Source organism: Typopeltis vanoorti, chromosome 1 (assembly GCF_054136105.1).
Source record: "Typopeltis vanoorti isolate ZY-2024b chromosome 1, IOZ_Tvanoo_1.0, whole genome shotgun sequence".
Taxonomy (NCBI): domain Eukaryota; kingdom Metazoa; phylum Arthropoda; class Arachnida; order Uropygi; family Thelyphonidae; genus Typopeltis; species Typopeltis vanoorti.
This window is the reverse complement of record NC_143549.1, coordinates 167386071-167407775: the sequence shown is the minus strand read 5'-3', so window position 1 is coordinate 167407775 and position 21705 is coordinate 167386071. Positions and strand designations below refer to the sequence as shown.

Sequence of the window (21705 nt, the reverse complement as noted above, 5' to 3'; positions counted from 1 at the left end):
AATTATAAGAGAGAAGGGGGAACTAAATAGCCGGCTGAAAACCGTGTATTTCCTCAAGATGGTTTGTTTGTTTTTGATGATTTAAATACAACGAAATATTCTGATTTATTACGGCAGAGTGAGTTACAACCTTTTTTAAAATGCTTTTTATGATCTCTATTTAAATTTAATTTCAAAAGGTAGCTCCTTCCCTTCCTCCGTCCCGCAACTTAATGTACTAATGTTCTCCGACAATCTCTCGTATTTGGAATTATTATAATAATTCCAAATTATTATAAATTATAAAATTATAAAAAATATAAAATAATCCCCCCCCCCCAAAAAAGTTTTATTTTTCAGATTTTGTCATCATCAGCTGTGAAATGAAAGAACTGAAGACTTTTTATTTATATATTTATTTATCTTTGCGTTCTGTGAAACACTGGGATATGCAATTATTTTAATTCTAGTATTCACCTTCTACGCATCAGTTATCCCATACCAGCGCTTCTAGCCGAACACCATTATTATATTTCTTTATCATTTCGTCTATTTCATGATGACTTTGCTGTCTTTTAAATATGGATGATGGTAAGTTTATGGTTAGAAAGGTAATACTTCTTTTTTTGAACGCCAGATGTCATGTATGAAGTAATTACTTATGTTGAGTTGTCATATACAAGTACTGGATATAAAGTCTTGCGTAATAATTTAAATGCAACAATGTAAACTACTCTAGAACCAGCGACCGTTGATGATGAATAGAGAATTTTCTTTTGCATCGTTCCATTCTACATCACATATGACTGAAAGTTAAACAATTAGTGCTTGCAAATCTCAATCCTGCTAGTTTATTTCTGACGTGATACATGAAAGAGATTATCCGCCAAACATTATAATAAAAAGCAAAAAATGTCAGTTTGGAAAGATGGAAGATACAGTTGGATTGCATCTTTTCTATGTTTTATATTTACTCTTTTATTATTTGGACCAAACAGATCAATTGCAATGATATACGTTGAATTTCTAACTACGTACGGATTTTCTAGGACTGAATCTAGTGTTCCATTTACCATGGTAGCAGTCTCAAGATATTTCTTTGGTAAGCTTCTTTATTTAGTCAATTTTTTAATTGCAATGGATATTACAGATTTTATTTATTTATTGCTAAAAATAAAAAAAAACTGACATATCGAAACATAATTTGGTCACCTATTTAGAAGACTTTTGTGTAGATCAATGGATTAGATTCTCGAAAGAATCTTATCTCTAAAGAGCATCTTATCCAGACAGCACCTCTGAATGGCCATATAAATGTATTCCTTTTAAGCGTGTAGACTAGGGCTATCCAACTGATGCTCAGCGGGCTACATAAAGAATTCAAAAGGAAATTTTGTAGCCCTTCAATAAATGCAAATTTTATTCATAATTTTAAATAGAATTTTTAAAAAATGTTAACTGAACTCCGTATGTCAGTAAAATAATAATTTCATTTTTTAATAATTCTTACATATTGTTTTAAAGATATTTTTAATTTATAATATTTATTTTCAAATTAGTCATCCATACTTCATAATTCATATGTACTATTTAGATGTATACATGTGTAAATAAACACATGTTATATGAATAATGCTATATAAAACCATGGTTACTCTCATCATCAATACATAATACACTTAGTATATCACCGTTACGGTTTTTTATTTTTTATAAATATACATTTGAAAGAGAAATAATTATCATTCAGGCTATTTACACAATGCAATTTTTGATTTTTTTTCTGAAGAGTTGAATATTAAAGTACTAAGTGAATAACAGTAATATTAATAACTACAATAATAATAGTGCTTATGAGGATTAGTTGATGAATGCCTAACTCCGTCGACTTTGAAGCAAGGGTTAACTTTTACGAAGAAAGTGGGATTAGCATACACTGTTTATGTTGTTTGGTATTTTTATGGATAGAATCCAGGCCTTTGGGTTTTGCAGTTCTGTGATTTGTAAAGGGTATGTAGGTGTTATCTGTATTGATATATCTATGTGTTGTTTGTGTTGCAACACTAACTCGGTCCACATATCTTCCACAATTCACGTTTTTAGTGTTCTGTGATTTTATGTATTTTAAATTTTGTGGTAGGTTGTTGAATAGCATGGGTATGAGATGTCTCACAGTTGAACAGCACGAGTTTCTGAAGTTTTGCTGCGGTGATGTGGAGTTTAGCATGTAGGTGGTTTTTTTTTCATTTAAGGTGGCATTCTATGAAAAGGCCAAGATATTTAGTATGTGTTACAGGTTGGATTTCGGGTCAGTGAGCTATTTTTGTTGGTGTTGTTATGCGGTGTTATGTGTGACAGTGTAGCATGAGTGGTGTATGGCGCATGATTCTTTGTTCTGTATAATTAACATCTGCGTTTTGTTGATATATATTATAATTGGTTTTAGTAGAAGTAAATTGCTATTTCGTTCAGGTCTTGTTGTGCTTTGGAGAGAGAGAGAGAGAGAGAGAGAGAGAGAGTGCTTTTGGTATGTTAACGTTAATCGGAGTAGGTGATAATATGGCGCTTTGTAACTCCTTGTTTAATCTATATACCCTGGCTATAATTTGTGCCTATTTTTATTACTTGTGTTCTGTTTGAGAGGCAGTTCTTCCTGAACCAAATGTGTAGTGTTTCTTTTTACTCGGATTAAGTATAGTTTGGTCAGAAGTATGTCATGTTCAAGGGTATCGAAAGCTTGGGTATAGTCAGGAAGTATAAGAACAGTGTACTTATTTTTACTATTTTTATCGAAAACTTTGTTTATGGCTAAGAGATATCTTCTAATAATGTGGTAGTGCTTTTGGTTTTCTGGAAGCTATACTGGTTTTGTGATATAATATATTCCTGTAAGTAGTTTTATTAGTTTAGTGTGTGATATTTCTTCGAGAATTTTGAAGATAATTGTTAAGTTTCTTACAAATCTGTAGTTCTGTGTGTCGTTTCTTTTGCCCTGTTTGAAAATCGGAGTAGTTATTCTAAATGTTGCGAAATAATATCACTGTCAAATATCATGTTCACAAGTCTCTGAAGGATAAGATTTATTCGTTCAAAGTGTTTTGGTCTGTGAGTCTTTTGTTTATTCTTGGAGTAGTCTTTGGTTTTAGCTGTGAGTGAGCATCATTTGGTTCCAGCTTGGATAGAGATTAAAAATACATAGTTTGCTGTTGACTATGTGTTAGTAATTTTATGTTGTTTATAGTTGGAAGATTATCTTTTCTGAGTTGTGCAATGCTGTTTGCGAAGGCGTAGTTGAATGAGTCTACTAGTTCCTCTTGTTTCATATCCTGACCGAAGCCTTTTGCAATAAAATCTTGTCGTGAAGTGTTCTTTTATCGAGTTAATTCGTTAAGTCTGACCCATATTTGATTCAAAAATTGCAGTGTATTCTTCAAATTTTTGAAAGTTGCAATCTTTTCTTCCCTTCGAATGTTTGTTCTTAATGGAGTCGTTGCTTTTTTTTTTCTATCATGTTTATAGATGAGTTGTTAGGTGACTTTTTGTAGTTTCTTCTATAGATTTTCTTTTACTGTAATGCTGTTTAGAATGTCATTTTATGGAGGCGTTATTGTCTGTTTCTTGCCTCTTTTGTTTTAGTTCTGGCTTTTCTGCTTTTTTTATATATTTCTGAGAATAGGAGTAGGAAATTCTGGTATAAAGTTACTGGTTCATTTATTTTAAGTAGCATTTCCAGTTTGTGCTTTTATAAGATTGTTGGCAAAGCTCTTTACTATGTATGAATACCGTGTTACGCTGTAGGTGACATTATCGATGTGTATACTTTGAACGCTTTGTAAAATGTATTCAATTTAATTTTAAAGAAAGGAAGTACTTGGTGCAGTATACCTTTTAATTGTTTTTAGCTCCCATCTCAGGAATTCTGGGAGAACATTTTGAAATTAGGAGGGTGTTGTTTGTTGGAGTCGTCCTCTGTGCTTCTGGATATGGACTGTGTTATCTGACCTCGGATATAACCTTTATCATCCTCTTATGGACTCTTGTAGGTAAGTTATATATCTTATGTTATAGATATTCTGATCATCAACGCTTTATATATATTAAATAAAAAAATTCACTAAAAACTGAGTACACTTATTTATTTATTTTACCGGAGTTAATTTTGGATAAACTTTGTTATTTTCCCACAAGTGAGAGAACAAATGTTTTGTTTCTGAAACAGTTCTCTCCCTCCCTCCCTCTCTCTCTCTCTCTTTCATAACACATACTCTCTTTTGATCTTAGCTACCTCCATACAATCTTAACCTAGTATCCAATTAACCCAGGCATTCAAATATCACTTACAACCTTAACAAGTATCACAATATTTTAAACGGAATATTCGACTGCTTTTTGAACATCATAACGAGCAGTATCGGACTTAAAAATGACAGTCAATTTCAATAAGTTTTGAAATAGTTTAACAGCATTGAATGACTAAAATTTTCATGTATTTTATTTTTTTTTCAGGAGTGGGTCAAGAACTCTGCATTATCCCCATCAGGGTTCTCCTTAACATGTATTTCGTGCGCTATCGAGTAATTGCTTCGGGAATGTTGTATTGCGGAATGGGACTTGGAGGCTTTTTAATGGCATTCTTCATCGAATTTCTGCTGTGTTTTTATGGAATAAGGGGAACCTTTCTAATTATTTCAGCAGTAGCCATTCATGCTCTTCCACTCGCACTCTTGCTGTACACTCCTCCAACGCAAAACAGTGAATCGCATGGAGAGTCACAATTCGGATGTTCACGTAAGAATGGTAAAAATGATGTGTGGGAGACAGTGAAAAATTGCAGCAATAAAATTGAATTTACGAAATGCAATGAAGAAAAACGTGAACTCGACAACGCCGAGCTTGACAACAAGCAGATTTCATTTCTACACAAGGAAAGTCCGGTGTTGAACTGTAAGAAAATTTCAGAAGACTGTCGTTCTAAATTAGACTATCAATTTCCAGAAAGAAAATCGAAAATATCTACAACCCTTCCAAAAATTCATTCCGTAAATTTAGCTAAGAAACATTATTTACGAAACTTGAAGAGTATAATGACAGATCCATTATATTTAGCAATTCTTCTAAGCGAGGTACTTTGGACATTATCACATACTTGTGTCAATACGGTGATCCTTGATTTTGCAGCGGACAAAGGAATTCCAAAATCTAAATCGGCAATAATAATTTCCACTTCTGCGGGAGTTTGTCTGATTGGAAACACGTGTTTAGGATGGATTACCGACAAAGGATTTCTATCTAAAAAGAATTTTATGATTCTTAATCTCATAATATATGGTGCTTCCATCGCTCTTTTTCCAATGGCTGATAAATTTAGTACATTCATTGCTGTATTGTCTGTATATGCTTTTTCAAATGGATCTTTAGTGATTATGTTTACGCCATTAATTGCACATTATCTGTTGCCAGAGCACCAGTTTATTGGCGTAGGAACTAGAGGATTTATTTGTGGCATCTTAATGACATTAACTATGACTCCTCTTACAGGTAGGTTTACAATTTTTTAGTTATAAATTTTAACCACAGCACAATAAGAACTATATTTTTCTATATATGAATGATACATTTTCGATGATTTTAAATTTTATATAATTCAATAAATATTTTTTCACTACCCGTACTATATTTATTGTCTTTATATTTAATTTCGGGATCTTCGTTGTTATTGACCATTAGTTCAGTTCCCTGATACTTATATATTTATGTTATTCTTACAATGCTTCTGGAATTAGAGAAATACACCAGTATTTTGCCTCATTCAAAATATATACAACTTTACTTCTTTTTAAGTTTTCCTAACACTTACAAAGTGGTATAGCGTATTTGGTATATTACAAATTAACGTTTACTAATGTAAACGTTAATTTTCAGGAGTAAACAGGCACTTTTTTGTGCAAATTCTTATAATGGCGTATGCTTGCAACTGCAAGTACCAAAATTAATAGATAATCCAGTTATTATTTAAAAACTATGTTTCTTTTGCAAATAACTGAATTAAGAACCGGAGAAGTATCAATAAATTTGGCTAGTAAAATGTATTCTAATTTTTTAAACAACTGATGATGTTCATATATATATATATATATATATATATATATATATATATATATATATATATATATATATAATATATATATATTATACATTTTTCTTATGTCTTATAATACCTATAACCCAAACACTGTTAGTGTTTACATGCTTTCTATAAATATAATTATTTATCACTATTCAGATCTCTAGTTTTAGGTTTTATAAAATCATTTGGGAGTTATAGTGGTCATCTGTTTACACAACTACAAACTAATATAACTAATTTTATATTATATGCTATTTATCTCTGATATTGCCATCAATATCCCTGATATTGATGGCAATATCGGCATAGCCTTCTTTTATAGGTTTCATAGACATTTACAAATAAATATCATCTGGATAATCAAATACAATGTTGTCGATGAACTTTTTTCATATTAAATTTCGACCAACACCAATCGTATTGGTTCATCATCTTTGTGTTGTTCGTTATCATCACCAGGTTATCCATGAAATCTAACTTTACAAGGGATTTATTTTTCCTGAAATGAAATTGTCTATTTTGCCTTTGTAGGTTATTTTCGAGACGTTGTTGGATCATACGATGGAATGTTCTACATGTTAGGAGCTCTTTATATCATTCCTACAACGATGTGGTGTTTGGAACCTATGTTGCTGAAAACAAGAAGAAATTTTGTTCAAGAAAAATATATCCTTTAATAAAATAAGTTATAGATTACTGATATGCTAATTAAATGACTTTTTTGCAGTGCTAAGTTTCTTATTATGGAACCGTATGTTTAATTTCTTTTATGCTAGCCTCCGTATAATAGTCGGCAACTACAATGCCCTTTGGACTGGGTGCTTGAATCCCATGTAGGACGCGAAGAATCTTTATAAAGGGCTTTTTAACAAAAGGGAAGTTAGCCGGACTCATGAGGAAATGGTGGGGATTTATCCTATCGGAAACTTGGTTTGTTCATGTTGCAAATTAGGATAACCGGTCAGAAGAACACACACAGTTAACAGCCATCATATGCTACCTTCATAGCCTTAGTTGCTTCGGCTATAATTTCCTAACACCCCAACATATTCTGGGCGTAACAAATAACTGAATCTGATATACTGTATTCTAATATTATTTCATCATAATAATTATCATATTTATTAGATTTCTTTGGCATTTAAAAATTCGGTATTATTCACTGAGTTTCGAATCAAATTCAGTATTACATGAAACAAAATTTACTCATTGCCAAACAAACATTTCTTATGGCTGTGTTATTCAAACAAGAAAAAAACATTATTCCTGAGAGAAGGAGAGAGAGAGAGAGAGAGAGAGAGAGAGAGAGAGAGAGAGACAAAAAGTAGTGAGTGAACTAAAATAGCGGCTATTTCTTTCTTGACAACTTGACATTTATTGACAATATTTAGTTATTTTTATTGTGCTACTGGCAACAACGGAAATAATTTTGACTACTAAGCCACTTGGCACACACACACACGCACACACACACACACACACACACACACACACACACACACACACACACACACACACACACACACACACACACACACACACACACACACACACACGAAGACCTACTGTTTTCAGAGAAACCTGTCGTTGCCATCATATCACATTTAATGATATACACCAAGTAAGCTAAAATAGGTGATTACTGCCTAGAGGATAACAACTTCAGGCGAAACAGCTTTTAAGGTGAATAGTGCATACTACTATCATGCACAAATCTAGATTACAGTCTTAAGCTTAAGGAAATATTAGACAAAACAAAGATATCGCTACATTCCAAAGAACATGAAGTTATCTTGCTATGATGTCTTTTCCAGAGAAGTTTCTTCTAAACTCTACTCTGCTAAAAATACGAATGAAATAAATGAAATTCTAGCAGTTTGGAATTACACAAACCATTAGAAATATGTCTTTAATTTAAATATTTTAAGCATTAAATACAGTCAACTATATTTTCTAATGTATCCACACAAATCAAATCAATAAATATAAATTAGGAATAACTTTATCAACAAATGAGTTTCCTACTCACTTTGTTGATAGTTAGATAACATAAGAGTGTCGTTCACATATTCAGAGTTCTATGAATATGCGTACCAACTCAGTTCTGATCAACAAACATCGATATTTTAAGAAAAAAATCTATGCATGAACCTTGCATCACACAACATTTGAATCACTAATTCGCTTGCAATGAGAATTTAGGCGAAGCTATTAATACCAGGTTACTAAAGTTGATGACTCATGATTCAAACGGTAATAACATCACCTGTAAGAAAATGGTTAGAAATGCAAGTCCACAAAACCCGAAGATCTTTCCGTGTTTTTTCCTTAGTGGCTGGATAGAAAGGACCGATTCGTAGTCCTAACTTTACATACTTATTCTATTGGACTATTTATGGACATCAAGATAAAGTGCACATATCAGAAATATGTTTCTGTAATAACTAAAAGACAAAAATTGCTGCCTAGGCTAGGTGCAGTTACTGCTGGAATGTTGACGTTCACTAATTATAAGAGCGTAGAGGTTGAATGTATACCGAGCCATACATGGTGTTAATATGGAATGCATTATTCCTCCTCCCAACTTTTTATTCCCATTGCTTGTTACTTTTAAATTGGATATTATTTCATGAACATTCTATAATGTAAATCTTAGAATACGAGATAAAATCTGTTATATTCATTGTTTACGGTCTCTTTAATAACTTCCACTTTTCAGTCATTCACTGGATCTGAAAGGAATATCATTATTTCCACTTATATTTATGCTTCATTTCTGTGCTTCATAACTTTTAAACAAAGCTATTATTAAAGAGGATGACAGCAGAAAATTGTATAGTACGCTACTCCAAAATTGTCCTAATCATATAATGCTGTACATGTAGGAAGGATTGCGTTTTAGTTTTACTGAAGAAAACATAATAGGCCTCTTTAGTAACTCCAGTGGTAGCTTTACCTCACCTGCTTCTGCATTATTTTTCACCAACGTGCTATTTATTCATTATTTTCTGAAATAAACATACACCTTCACTGAATGATACTATAATAAGAATAGTGTCGGATAACGAAAAAGAAAATGCAATCGGTTCATTGTTTTACTATGGCCTCGTATCAATTTACTGGTGCACGTCACAAATAAATCAATGTCACTGATCAATGTACAGTTCTCCCCCCCCCTGCGTATACCAATACGTAAAGGAGAACTATGCCTATTGAGAAAGGACACCAGTATTCCTTTCTCCGTTAAACTTGTCATAAAATGCTTAACTCGTAATCATTTTATTGTAGTTATGATTTTATTGGAGCTACTATACGTGTATTATTTTTATGCATATTAATAAAATTTCAGAGTAATTAATGTCAACAATGTCGATGATCTGAAGGTGAAACCATCAACTTAAGTTAATGGTCATAATGTGCATCTTTGAGTAATACTCTTCCACATGATGTGCTAACATTTTTTTCATAAATCTCGAAGGAACACACACACACACACACACACACACACACACACACACACACACACACACACACACACACACACACACACACACACACACACACACACACACACACACACACACACAAAACGACAATGCATTTGTTCGACATGGTTCAATCGGAAAGCAGAGTTCAACGTTTCATCCTTCAACCTTGGTGAAAACATGTTTCGACATGTTTTCACCGTACAAAAGTTTCGACAGTACAAAATGCAGAGTACTTAATTCTTTATCAATGTAAATATATATTTTTTTAAAAAAATAATAACTAAATATTTATCCATCATATTTACATATCGATTGGCACGAATGTGCATACAATTCTCTATACAATGCAGTAATACAACATACAGTTCAACAGTACTAATAATAGAATGAAATTTTTTATATGAGCGAATGAATGGGACTACCAATGGGATGTGTAGCATGGGTGGAAATATTTTAGAGGAAGTAGAGGAAATGATGATCTGCGAGTGATGTGCACAAGAACTTAAAATTTCGGCGATATATTGCTAAATCATGAGGACAGCACAGCGGATTATAGCAAAGATGACACTGCCATGAAATAAGAACGTTATGGTTCCGTTGTATAAGGCTTTGATCAGGCTGCTTTCTAACATCTCCTTTTGAAAACCAGACTGGTTTTCAAAAGGAGATGTTAGAAAGGAGGATTCAGAGACAATTGATAAGATGGTTTCTTGTCTCTGGAATGTTGAGTGTGAAGACAGATTGAGGAAATGTAATTGCACCATACTGGTGAATGGGAGGATGATATATCTGAGACATTGAGACAAGTTTCAAAGGGATTATTACCAGATTATTGTGGAAGAGGTTAACGTAGAATGGGAGAAGACAGATTGGAAATATGGTGTTATCTCTAGAACCTGTGAGGGATGAGCAAGAGGGAGGGAGATATAGTTGTTTTGATGGGGAGTGGTGAGTGATTGGAATGCATTGTCCGAGAGTGTAGTGATTGCGGAGACGGTAAATACATTTAAGATGTGATGTTATAAACTGTGTGTGTGTTTATAACAACACATCGATAGAGAGAAGGACCTCTATCGATGTGTTTTAACTTCATGGAAATCTGATAATAATAATAATAATAATAATTAAAGTTTAAGAAAGAATGATTATACATACAAATTTCTGCATTTGCTTATAAGGATTACTTGTAGATGAGTGAGGCAAGTTAATCCCACCTACTTCGAAGCTTGGGTTAACTTTTATGAAGAGAGTGGGATTTAGCCTTCACTATTTGTGTTGTTGCTACTGTTTATGTATGGGATGTAGGCATTGGATGCTAGTGATTTGTGATGTGTATATTAGTGTTAATGGTTTCTTAACTTTGTTGGTATATTTTCCAGAGTTCGGTTTTTAATGTTCTGTAGTTATCTAAATGTTTTAACTTTCTTGGTAAGTTGTCGAGTTGCATGGGTATCTGATGTGATCTCACATAAGAACCGTATGAGTTGTTGAAGGGTGTGGAGATGTAGAGAGTTGTTGTAGGTCGTGTTATACGATATGTGTCTCTGTTGTTTCGATAGGTGATGTTGAAGTAATTCCTTGTTAATGTCATGTAGTGTTTCAGGTTTTTAATGCTCAGAATTCTGTGTATCGCCATGTGCTTGTCGGATATTGGTTGTTGCGTGTAAGGTGTCCAGATCACTGTTGACACGATTTTCCTGTGTAGTGTTTCTAATTTTTTTAGGTGACTGTTTGATGTATTTGCATCTGTTATTCCGTATCTGAGTAGGGATTTGCAGATACCGTGATATAGGAGTTTTTTTATTTGGGTGGAATAATGTCTTTAACTTGGAAGAGTTTTGCTGCGATGATCGGGAGTTTGGTGTGTAGGTATTCTATATGTTTTGTCCATTTAAGGTGGGAATCTATATAGAGACCGAGGTATTTTGCGTGTGTTACAGGCTTGATTTCGGAACATTAGCAGGTATTTTTGTTGTTAATGCAGCGGTATGTGTGACAATGTATCGATAGTGATGCGGGGCGTATGATTCTTGGGTTGTGTATTATCAACATCTGTGTTTTAGTGCCGTTGATTAGAATTGCGTTCTGGTGGAAGTATGTTGTGATTTCGTTTAGGTCTTGTGCTTTGAAGAGAGCCGTGTTGATGTCTGTGTGGATTGCTAGTAGTGCAGTGTCAGCTGCGTACTGAAATATTTGACTTCTTATGGATATGTTATGAACATCGTTAATGTATATGTTGAACAGAGTGGGTGATAATATGGCACCTTGAGGTACACCGTGTTTTATTTGTATATTCCGACTCTGACATGTACCTATTTTTGTTACTTGTGTTCTGTTTGAGAGGTAGTTTAGAACCATGTATGCCGTGTTCCTCTTATACCTACTGAGTATAGTTTGGTGAGTAGTATGTCATGTTCAAGTGTATCGAATGCTTTGGTTAGGTCCAGCAGTATAAGGACAGCGTACTTGTTTTTGTCGAGAGCTTTGTTTATTGTGTCGGCGATGTCTTCTAATAAAGTGATGGTGCCTTTTGTTTTCTGAAAGCCGTATTGGTTTTGTGAGATGATGTTGTACTTCTGTAAATAGTTCTGTAGTCTGGTGTGTGTTATTTTTTCTAGAATTTTTGAGATGACTGATAGTGTAGCTATTGGTCTGTAGTTCTGAGTATCGTTTCTTTTGCTGTGTTTGTATATTGGCGTAATTACTGCAGTTTTTAGCTGTTGCGGAATAATGCCTGTGTCCAATATTATGTTCACGAGTTTCAAAAGTATTGGGTTTATTTGTTCTAAGTGTGTTGTAAGGTCTGTGAGTCTTATTTTGTCTATTCTTGGAGTGGTCTTTGGTTTTAGTTGTAGGAGTGCTTCTTTCAGTTTCTGTTTTGTTATGGGTGGAAAATACATCGTTAGTTGTTGACTTTGTGTCGGTAGTTTTTTGTTGATCGTTGGTAGTTTGTCTTTTTTGAATTGTGTGATGTTGTTTGTGAAAGCATGGTTGAATGAGTCTGCTAGTTCCTCTTGGTTTGTGTCCTTATCGAAGCTTTTTGCAATAAAATCTTGTGCTGAAGTTTTCTTATTTCGAGTTACTAATTAGTTGAGTGTTGCCCATATTTGGTTAATGTTATATTCCATGAAATTTTGGAAGTAGTAGCGTCGTTTTGCCCTACGAATGTTTGTTATTAGTTGATTTCTTGTGTTTTTGTATAAGGTTTGTAAGTGTGTGTTACTGGGTGACTTTTTAAGTTTTTTCCATAGATTTTCTTTTACAGTAATACTATTTAGTATGTCGTCATTTATCCATGGATTGTTGTCTGTTTGTCGCCTCATTTGTGTAGTCTTTGTTGTTTTTTTGTATATTTCTGTGAACTTTAGTTGAAAATTCTCGTATAATGGTACAGGATCATTTATTTTAAGTAGGGAATTCCAGTCTGTATTTTTTACATGGTTATCGACAATGCTCTTTAGTATTATCGAGTTTTGTCGACTTTTGTGGTGGTGGAAGGGGGGGGGGTAGGTGACGTAATAAAACGAAGTTCAGACAAAGTAGTGATCGGCAATTTTGACGTTAATTACTGATGATGTATATGTATGGATGGGAGCCCGTATGTTGATATGATCAATGCATGATTGTGTTAGTGAGTTATTGAGTATTTCTTCTCTTGTTGGGCAGTTCATGGTAGGGTTTATTGTACTGACTTAGTATATCAAGATATGTGTTAGTGGTTGAAGAAGCGTGGTCAAGAGTATTTATGTTAATGTCTCCTATTAAGATGAGCCTGTTGTACGGGGTTCGATACCGCTTAGCCATGTTTCTAACTCGTGAAGAAAGCTGAGTGGATTATTATCTAGGAGTCTGTATATTGTGTTTATTGTGTATTTGATACTATTGTGGCTATTTGTGATTTCAAAAATTAGTGTTTCCGCATGTTAGAAATGAGTTTGTTTTTCAGTCACGTTGTATTTTTTTTTTTTTGATAAATGACACGATGCCACCTCCTCTTTTGTTTGGTCTACATAAGTTGTAGGTTTGGTGATTATTTATGTTGTATGCATAAATTTCTGTGTCGTTTAATAAATAATAATAATATTTAATAATAATAACAAAATTCCTTCTAGTTCCTGATTTTTACTGCCATTTCAATGCCCAAATATCTATTGTTTGTTTCTCTTTCTTACTTGCATTTTCAGGCAAACTTGGGTTTAAAACCATGTGTGATATTTTGTGTATTTTATGTATACATGTAGTGGTATATGCATATCCTAAATAACCTTGATTGAAATGTTTCTTATTTGAAACTATTACTTCAAAATTTTTAACAAAAATTAAATGACTGATTTTGAAGTTCAAATAAATTATGTGGGGACTAAATAAAATGTGAATTTTTATAAGAGATACTCTTGATAGGCGGATGGAAGGCAAAAATATCCAGGTGTCTTATTTTCATCCCTTCTGCTTAACCAGCTTTTGAAAATGAAGTAAACGGTTTGTGCTCTTGCAATGTATTGAGTAAACTTACTGGAATAAAGGTAAAAAAACAGTATTTTTTAATGTTTTATTGTACTTTTACATTAATGCTGGCAATATATAAAAATTCTCAACATGTCATTTATGCTTTACATTATTTCCGAGGTTATAAAATTGTCTTGATAAGTGGATATACTATACTATACGATACACGTGAAAGATGAAGATGCAACAAAAGAAATTGTAATTTTCTTCATTTGCAAAACGCTGTTCATAAATGTCTTTGAATTCAGAAATTAAGTGTCATGTCGGTCCTGATTTTGAAATAATAAAAAATATGATTAGCGGGATAGGTCCATTAGATAATGGACCTACTCCTCTTGAACAAAGGCAAATTTAAATGACTAATATAGCATTTTCATTTATATTAAGAACAATAATTAAAAAGACATACCTGGTTGAATATTTTTAAAAGGTAGGGATGACAAAATATTCGTAGCCTAACATGCTTGAACAGAAAATATCTCATCTCATCTTCCCTCTTTTACCTTTCGGTGTCGAGGGTTAATTAATTATCGGACCTCAAACCGTTCACAGGATAAGGTGGTCAGCCCTACGTCCCGGTGTATCCAATGTCCACAATGTTGAGTTGTGAAGTCCGGTTTGCCTGCTTTGCGGGATGAAACCCCAGGATAAACTGGAGATAAACCCTACAGTCCACGCCCAAGACCGGCTAACTTGGCTATGGCAGATCCTTCAGCTCCTCACTTCACCGACGGGAATCGAACTTAGGACACTCCTTCCCGGCATATGATTGCGAAGCGCACAACCACTAGTCTAACCGCGAAGACACAGAAAATATAACGTAAGAAAAAGATGTTGAAAATGCAAATAAGTTATGTGGATTAAAATATGCATCTTCGATAGGCGAAAAGGAAATCAAACTGGAAAAAAGAAAACGATGAATAAAATGACCAACAGCTTTCGAAAAAATCAAGAATTAAATATATGAAAACTAAAAAGTTTTAACTAAAAATGTAACGAACAAAGATGAACAAAAAATAGTAACGTACATGCCGGACCAGCACAACATGAATGCTGTGTTTTACATCGTGAAGATATAAAATAAAATAAAGAATATAAGATGAAACCAAACTGGAGTTAATTAGTTATGACGGTTGGGGGTTATTCTCTAGCTTAGTATAAAAGAAACAGATGTCCAGAAAATAAGCTCTGTAGTTAAGATAAACTAAATAAAGTCTTAACCAAATATTTGAACAAACTCAAATGCTAAATATTAATTTCAATCATATCTCGGAAGTAAATATTTAGTAAAGAAGGAAACGGAATTCTAGCATTCCAGCGAAAGAGTTTCACAGATTTGCCTTAAAAAAGTGCTATTTAAACTTGGGGACGTATTAATAAACGTATAACTGCCGGCATCCAAGTTACTTTAAGGTAACTGGGTGCCAGCAGTTATTGACTATGAATGACATCTACATTGATTGATATTAATTAAAAGAATTATTTAAAAAAATAATTTATACGAAAACTAAACTTCTCAATGGTGTTCTTTGCCGATGGCTAAAGTTTAGATTTGTTTAAATGACACTAACCAGATTATCAGAGCGTTCAATTTCAACAGCCGGCCATTCTGAAGTGCTTGTCTCTTGTCAACAGAAATGCGACACTAATAAACGAACATATTAATGAAAATCGGGTACCTTCCTTAGATTTAGTAACTATAAAACTTCTCACCAGTACTTAACTAGAGGCTCAAAGCTTTCTTTTGTGTAACTGAAGCTGATGATTTTTATCAAATGAAGAATACTCCAAGTTAGAGGATTCATACAATAGTAAAAGGATGCATTTATTTATCGCTTAATTTACTTATTAATTTAAAAAAAAAACAATGAGTAAATGCAGAAAAAAGTATCAGTTTTATACATTGTATAAAATCTTAAAAACTTTAGTTGTAAAGAGGAGCAATGCTGATAACTTCTTAAGCATGCTTACCACAGAATTACTGCAATCATAAAGTTTGGGTTTTCTCGCTTCAAATGATCCTCTGGTTTTTCTTAAATGTCCGACTTTATATGGACGAATGAACATGTTTAGAATTTATCAGTAGAGTTTTGATGGTGAAAGATTGCAATCACACTCGTTAACGAGGAACCACATTGCAGATTTATCAATAGGTCCTCCAGTTACCGAGAATAACACCCCAGAGAGAAAAAAAAAACTTTCATGTAACTGAATGTTTTTTAAATCCTATCTGATAATAAGAACTTTGAAAACAATGATGACATTTCTATTACATTACATGAAAAATACATGAATAACGGTTTTACTTTTCTTGCACGTGCAAGTACAAACAAATTCTTTCCCACGCCAACTAGGCGGGAGATGGATTTCATCCCCATGCGTGAGATTACTTCCCCTCTTACCGGAGACCTGAAATGGCTTCAAAAACTTCCATGTTTAAAGCAGGGTTTCTGCATTATATGAAAATAGATAAAAGCATAAAAATTATGAAAAATTAATAAAAATGGAAACAGAATTCTTAGGCCAAGCACAGTACTAATGTACAGTAACGTACAATCTTTCGTGGATGGGAATCACATAAAAATACTATGTGGTCACATATTAAGCATAATGACGCAGTGAAATATCGAGTCTATCTTTTAAATGCTTGTTCTTTGAATTTTATTTATTGACACCACAAAGAAAATATAATATCAAATACGTCGAAGATAACCTTTGCTTGGTAACACCTAGGTTTGAATCCGTTAGAACATGTGGAGGATTCCCAAATGAAACTGTGTTAGTCGGTCTCATATGATTGTTACACAGTCATCCTCCCATAAATTCAGTTTTTTTTTTCTTCTTGCAAAACAGACAAACTATATAGACAGGATTAATCGCTTAGCATGCCATTAATCATGAACTCCAATTACTTCGCTGTAACAAGCCAATGCATTCAAGACTTGAAAGGTGAAATACGTTTCAACATTAAGATAACAAAATTTTTAATATTGAAGCACATATGCAACAACAAGAAAAGTGCGATAGTGAGACACAAAGAAAAGAAGAAAACACGTTAGTTTTGGAATTTTAGAACCAAAATTTTATGTACATTTTTGCACATAAGTTTATTATATTTTTATAGCAAGAGTCTCTTTTCTATCATAAATACGAAATTCAGAAAATCTTTTTGATCCCATATGACACACTGCCGTATTTAGGTCAAATACGTTATTTGTACTTCGGTGTGCTATCATAAGCGAACATCGTTATCCATTTTTGGAGCTTTTGACTTGTGCGTAAAGGGTTTCTACATGCACAACATATTTATGAAATATGCACGCAATGTCCTTTGAAAATCACGCGTCATTTGATATACTTGCACTGGCTAACATGTGATGGAGAAATACCATTTGTTGAAGAAATACTTTTTTATACATTCCGACAGCAGCACAATAGGGTTTTTAGGGTTTTGTGTTTTACGAAGCATTACAAAATGTTTTCAAAATAGTAATTGAAAATCATTCGTCATTTAATGTTAGAATTAAAAAAAAACAACAAAAAAAACTTATTCTTTGGATAGTAATCCCTCTCTAAAATGTAGAATCGGATTATACCACTCAGCTCTTAATGTCAGTTAGATTTCTTCTACCAAAAGAAATCTAAGGTCAGCAGCTATAGCTCTTACCATTTCCAAGATTTTAAAATTAAGAAAATTAAAAAGCAACAACGAAACGATGTATAAGATATTATATGTATACTATTTTAAAAAGAAACGTATAATAACTTATACGTTTTTAGTCAGTAAATACTAGTTTATTATATAAAGAGATGTTGTGTCTTTCCGTCACGATTGCATTTTATTAACACTACAAGAAACTTCTACAATATCAGTGATTGGGAATATTCAAATGAGTGCCTAACGATGCACTGAGACTAAGAAAAAAACTTATGGTGCATGGTTAATTAACCTTAGTAAGCAAATGATCATGGTTCAATGGCTTGATGAGACAACTCTAATGCTAGTTATTATGCAGATCTAAACACCTTATGTGAAACATCAACTCTGTTCCCCGTGTAATAACAAGGTAGAAACGAATAATTTTCTTCATCTTTGAAGGAATCAGGTTATCTCTGTTTTCTATTTTTTCCCTTCTGGTGGTTTTCCTATGAAAATAAAATGTACAGTTTGAGCATAAGTTATTTTTAAGTGCCAACGCAAGTAATGATAATCATTAACTTAAGCGATAATTCAGGAAATGCTTAGTCCAGAAGGCACTCTCATTATGACCTGATATTGGCACAATACGATTAAATATCCAACTTAGATAAAGACTAGGTTTAATGAAATTTCTTTTGTACAACCTAATCATGGGTCTGTAATTCTCACATCCTCTGGGATTTGGCTTTTTTTGCAATTGTTATGAATACTGATGTTTTCTAATCTTTAGGAGAATATATTTTCTTTGTGTTTATATATTTTCAAAATCCGTTGACATAGTTCAGTTAATTTATTACTTCTCCCCATTTGCTCTGAACAATTTTACTGACACTACATCAGCTCAGGAGTTTTCCTTTTGACATCTGTTTACGTCACTTCTCATCATCACTCCACTTTTCGTTATCATATGTTCCTCAACAAATTCTTTCCTTTCACATTCTCCTTCAATATTTATATCTTTCTTGCACAAATACCCTACTTACGTTTTTCGTATTTTTTCACCTTTAATTGTTGTTGTTCTTTTTCAATCAAACTTTTTCACGAATTAGTTTTTTGCTACTTCAAATCTAGGGATAAACTTTCCTGTAACTACATTATGTTTTTTTCTAAATCAGAACTGTTGTTCCTTCTGCAATGTTATTTTCTTCCGTTTCCTTGCACCTTTTGTTTAGACGTTTTTCTTTTTCTTTCCTAGTCTGTCGCTGAAAATCTGCACTGGACTGTTTATGCTTTTTTTGTTTCCTTGAAGTTTCCCGTTTTTCTTATTTATTTTGTTATTTGAATCTCTTGGGACAGCCATTTACAATCTTTCTTTCTTGTTGATTCAATAAGATTCTTCTTTGCTTCTTTTGTTTGTGTATAATTTGTTTCTTCTGACAGTTCCAATTCTCTTTCTCTCCTCTGAAACTTTTTAATATCTTTTAAAGTTCTACTTTAAATGCTTAATTCATTTGATTTAAATCAAATCTAATCAGTCCCTTCTTAATACTTAATTTCAGTAACTTGTTTATAAGACTTTCTTGGCAGCATACCCATATACACTGAAGTCGCTTACGGTTCCCTTCTACTGCATGTCGGCGGTGCGGTTCATGCTGGACTTAGGGATCATTACTAGTTTGCCATGGTAAGTTGTATCTGCCTTTTGCTTATCTCGTTATGAATAAGAGAGACATTTCTCATTATGTCAGGAGTAGCCTGAATTCTGTCGCTCACACACACACACACACACTACAGCTTCCCATGGTCCCATGCAGCTTTCCAGCAGAATCCTACACAAGCTACACGCACCACAGAATGCAAAGCTCCACCAAACTCTACTGACGAACAGAGTCAAAATAATCTCTTCAGTCCAAATACGAATTCAACTGTAATCATAAATCAGAAGAAGATATAGATAATACGCCCTCTTCTACCAAAATGCATTTAGATTAGGATAACACGATCTTACACATGTTATATTTAACAATACTTCTAACCGACATTTTATGGAAATTATCTTAGTACTTCACAATTACAGTTCTTGATTTTAATTCGGCAGTTCCAAAATCCAGGCTTCCTCTCAAATAATCCATATCACACCAACAATCGATCACCTTTGACATTAGTCTAGGGCGGATCACTAATTTATCTAGGAAGAGTTTTATGGTTGTAAATTTACTGCTCCACTATATTTCTATTCCTTTTGCAAATGACTTTACAATGCAGATTAATTGATTATGTGTCTATTTCTTGTTAAATGGATCTGTAGCAGCCATGTTTGCCGGATTAACTACTTATTATCTATTACCACATAATGACCTTGGAATGAAGGGGTTCATCTCAGACATTATTCAGATAGGAGTCTTCACTAATAGATAAGGTTTGCCGATATCATTGCCAAATTAATTAAATTTTTAAAAATATATACATTTAAAGGCTTTCTTGATTATTTCTCAAAAATTCTAATGAAACGTATACACACATTACAGATATTATTGAATTACTAGACAAAATGTCTGTCGGCTTGGTCAATCGAGTAGATAGCGTCCTCGAACTCGCTGTAGCATGGATGTTTGTGATTATCGTTAGTCAAGAGATGAGTTTCATCGCCAGGTGTGAGGGCACCACTCCGTTTATTACGTAAGATCTAAAGGAACTTGTAAAATTTTTGTTTGTCTCTAGATCAGGGTTTCCAAACAGGTAAAAATAAATTTACCTAAGAATTTTCCCATTTTTACTAAAAATTATAAAAATGGGAAAAATTCTCTGCCAACCTAGGGTATTGATGCACAATGGCTTACAGCATTTCCTTGGCGATAGTCACATAAAATCACAATGTCACATGGAGAAGGAGGATTTTTTCCTTCCTGGAAACCGAGCTTTTATTTATTATTATTATTATCCTGCAAATCTACAATTTGTGAAAAAAAAAAGAAAGAAAATCTACGGGTATACTAGACTGTTATGGAAAAAGTCGTACGTCACCAAGTTGCGTTTTTGATCGATGACAAATGTATTCATCAGACAACCATCATAAGGATCGTCATGCGAAGAGTTCAAATGAACTACGAAATAAGAAAGACAAAGAAAAATGATAAGAAACGCTGATCAATTAATTATCACACTCCGTAAATTCCTACCGGAAATTTAACTTCCGCGGGAAGAAGGATTCATATGTCTAAAATAAATAATTTATAAATTCAAAGATTTATTAAATAATTTAGTTATTTATAAATCACACACGTTTTCTACATTGACATGCCAAATGTCACTTTTTCTTCACATCTAATTTAATTTTACTGGCGACTTAATGAGCGCTTAGAGTTTCAGATTAGGGTGGTCATGTTTTGCCTTGACGAAGATAAACAAAGATTCATGAAAAGTGACAGGTATCATAAACATTATTTAAGTGTTAAAAATGAAAAAAAAAAGAAATACTGAAGAAAGCGAGCTACGTATCTATTGCTTAGAGAGAGAGAGAGAGAGAGAGAGAGAGAGAGAGTTAATTTCGAGTCGGATATGTTTTTATTTCACAAGTCTATGCATTAAAGATGAATAAAGAAGAAAGAATTTTTGATTTAAGTTATTTATGACTATGGACAACCCAAATATTCCCTTTGGTTTAGAGGTCGATGAAATATTTACTGTATTTCTTTATGAATAAGTAAATGCCTCTTGAACGACAACGATTCCCAAGATGGATGCTCTTCTCACACTGCACCACTTTCCATGTTTCGGGAAAAGGAAACGCATTTATATAACGTTAGCATTTCGAACACTAAAAAAACTTACATGTAAGAACTTCAAAACCTGATCTTTGCAATCCACCGAGTTCTCTTTTTTAAGGTTCTTTTTTGTAGAACATTTAATTTTTAATGTTAGTCCTCCCACTGAGGAAACATTTCAAACCTATAATATATTTTATC

The 21705-nt window shown here is 33.2% G+C and overlaps 1 protein-coding gene across 1 annotated transcript in view; it reads left to right on the top strand.

Annotated features, from left to right (window-relative positions):
- Positions 1-560: 560 nt before the first annotated feature.
- Positions 561-21705, top strand: part of LOC150110624 (monocarboxylate transporter 13-like) — a 92673-nt gene continuing 71528 nt past the window's right edge. The window contains exons 1-3 of the mRNA XM_090403257.1: positions 561-570; positions 3882-4022; positions 4486-5517. Of these exons, the coding sequence (XP_090259383.1) occupies positions 561-570; positions 3882-4022; positions 4486-5517 (1183 nt within the window). The remainder of the gene's footprint in view (positions 571-3881; positions 4023-4485; positions 5518-21705) is intronic.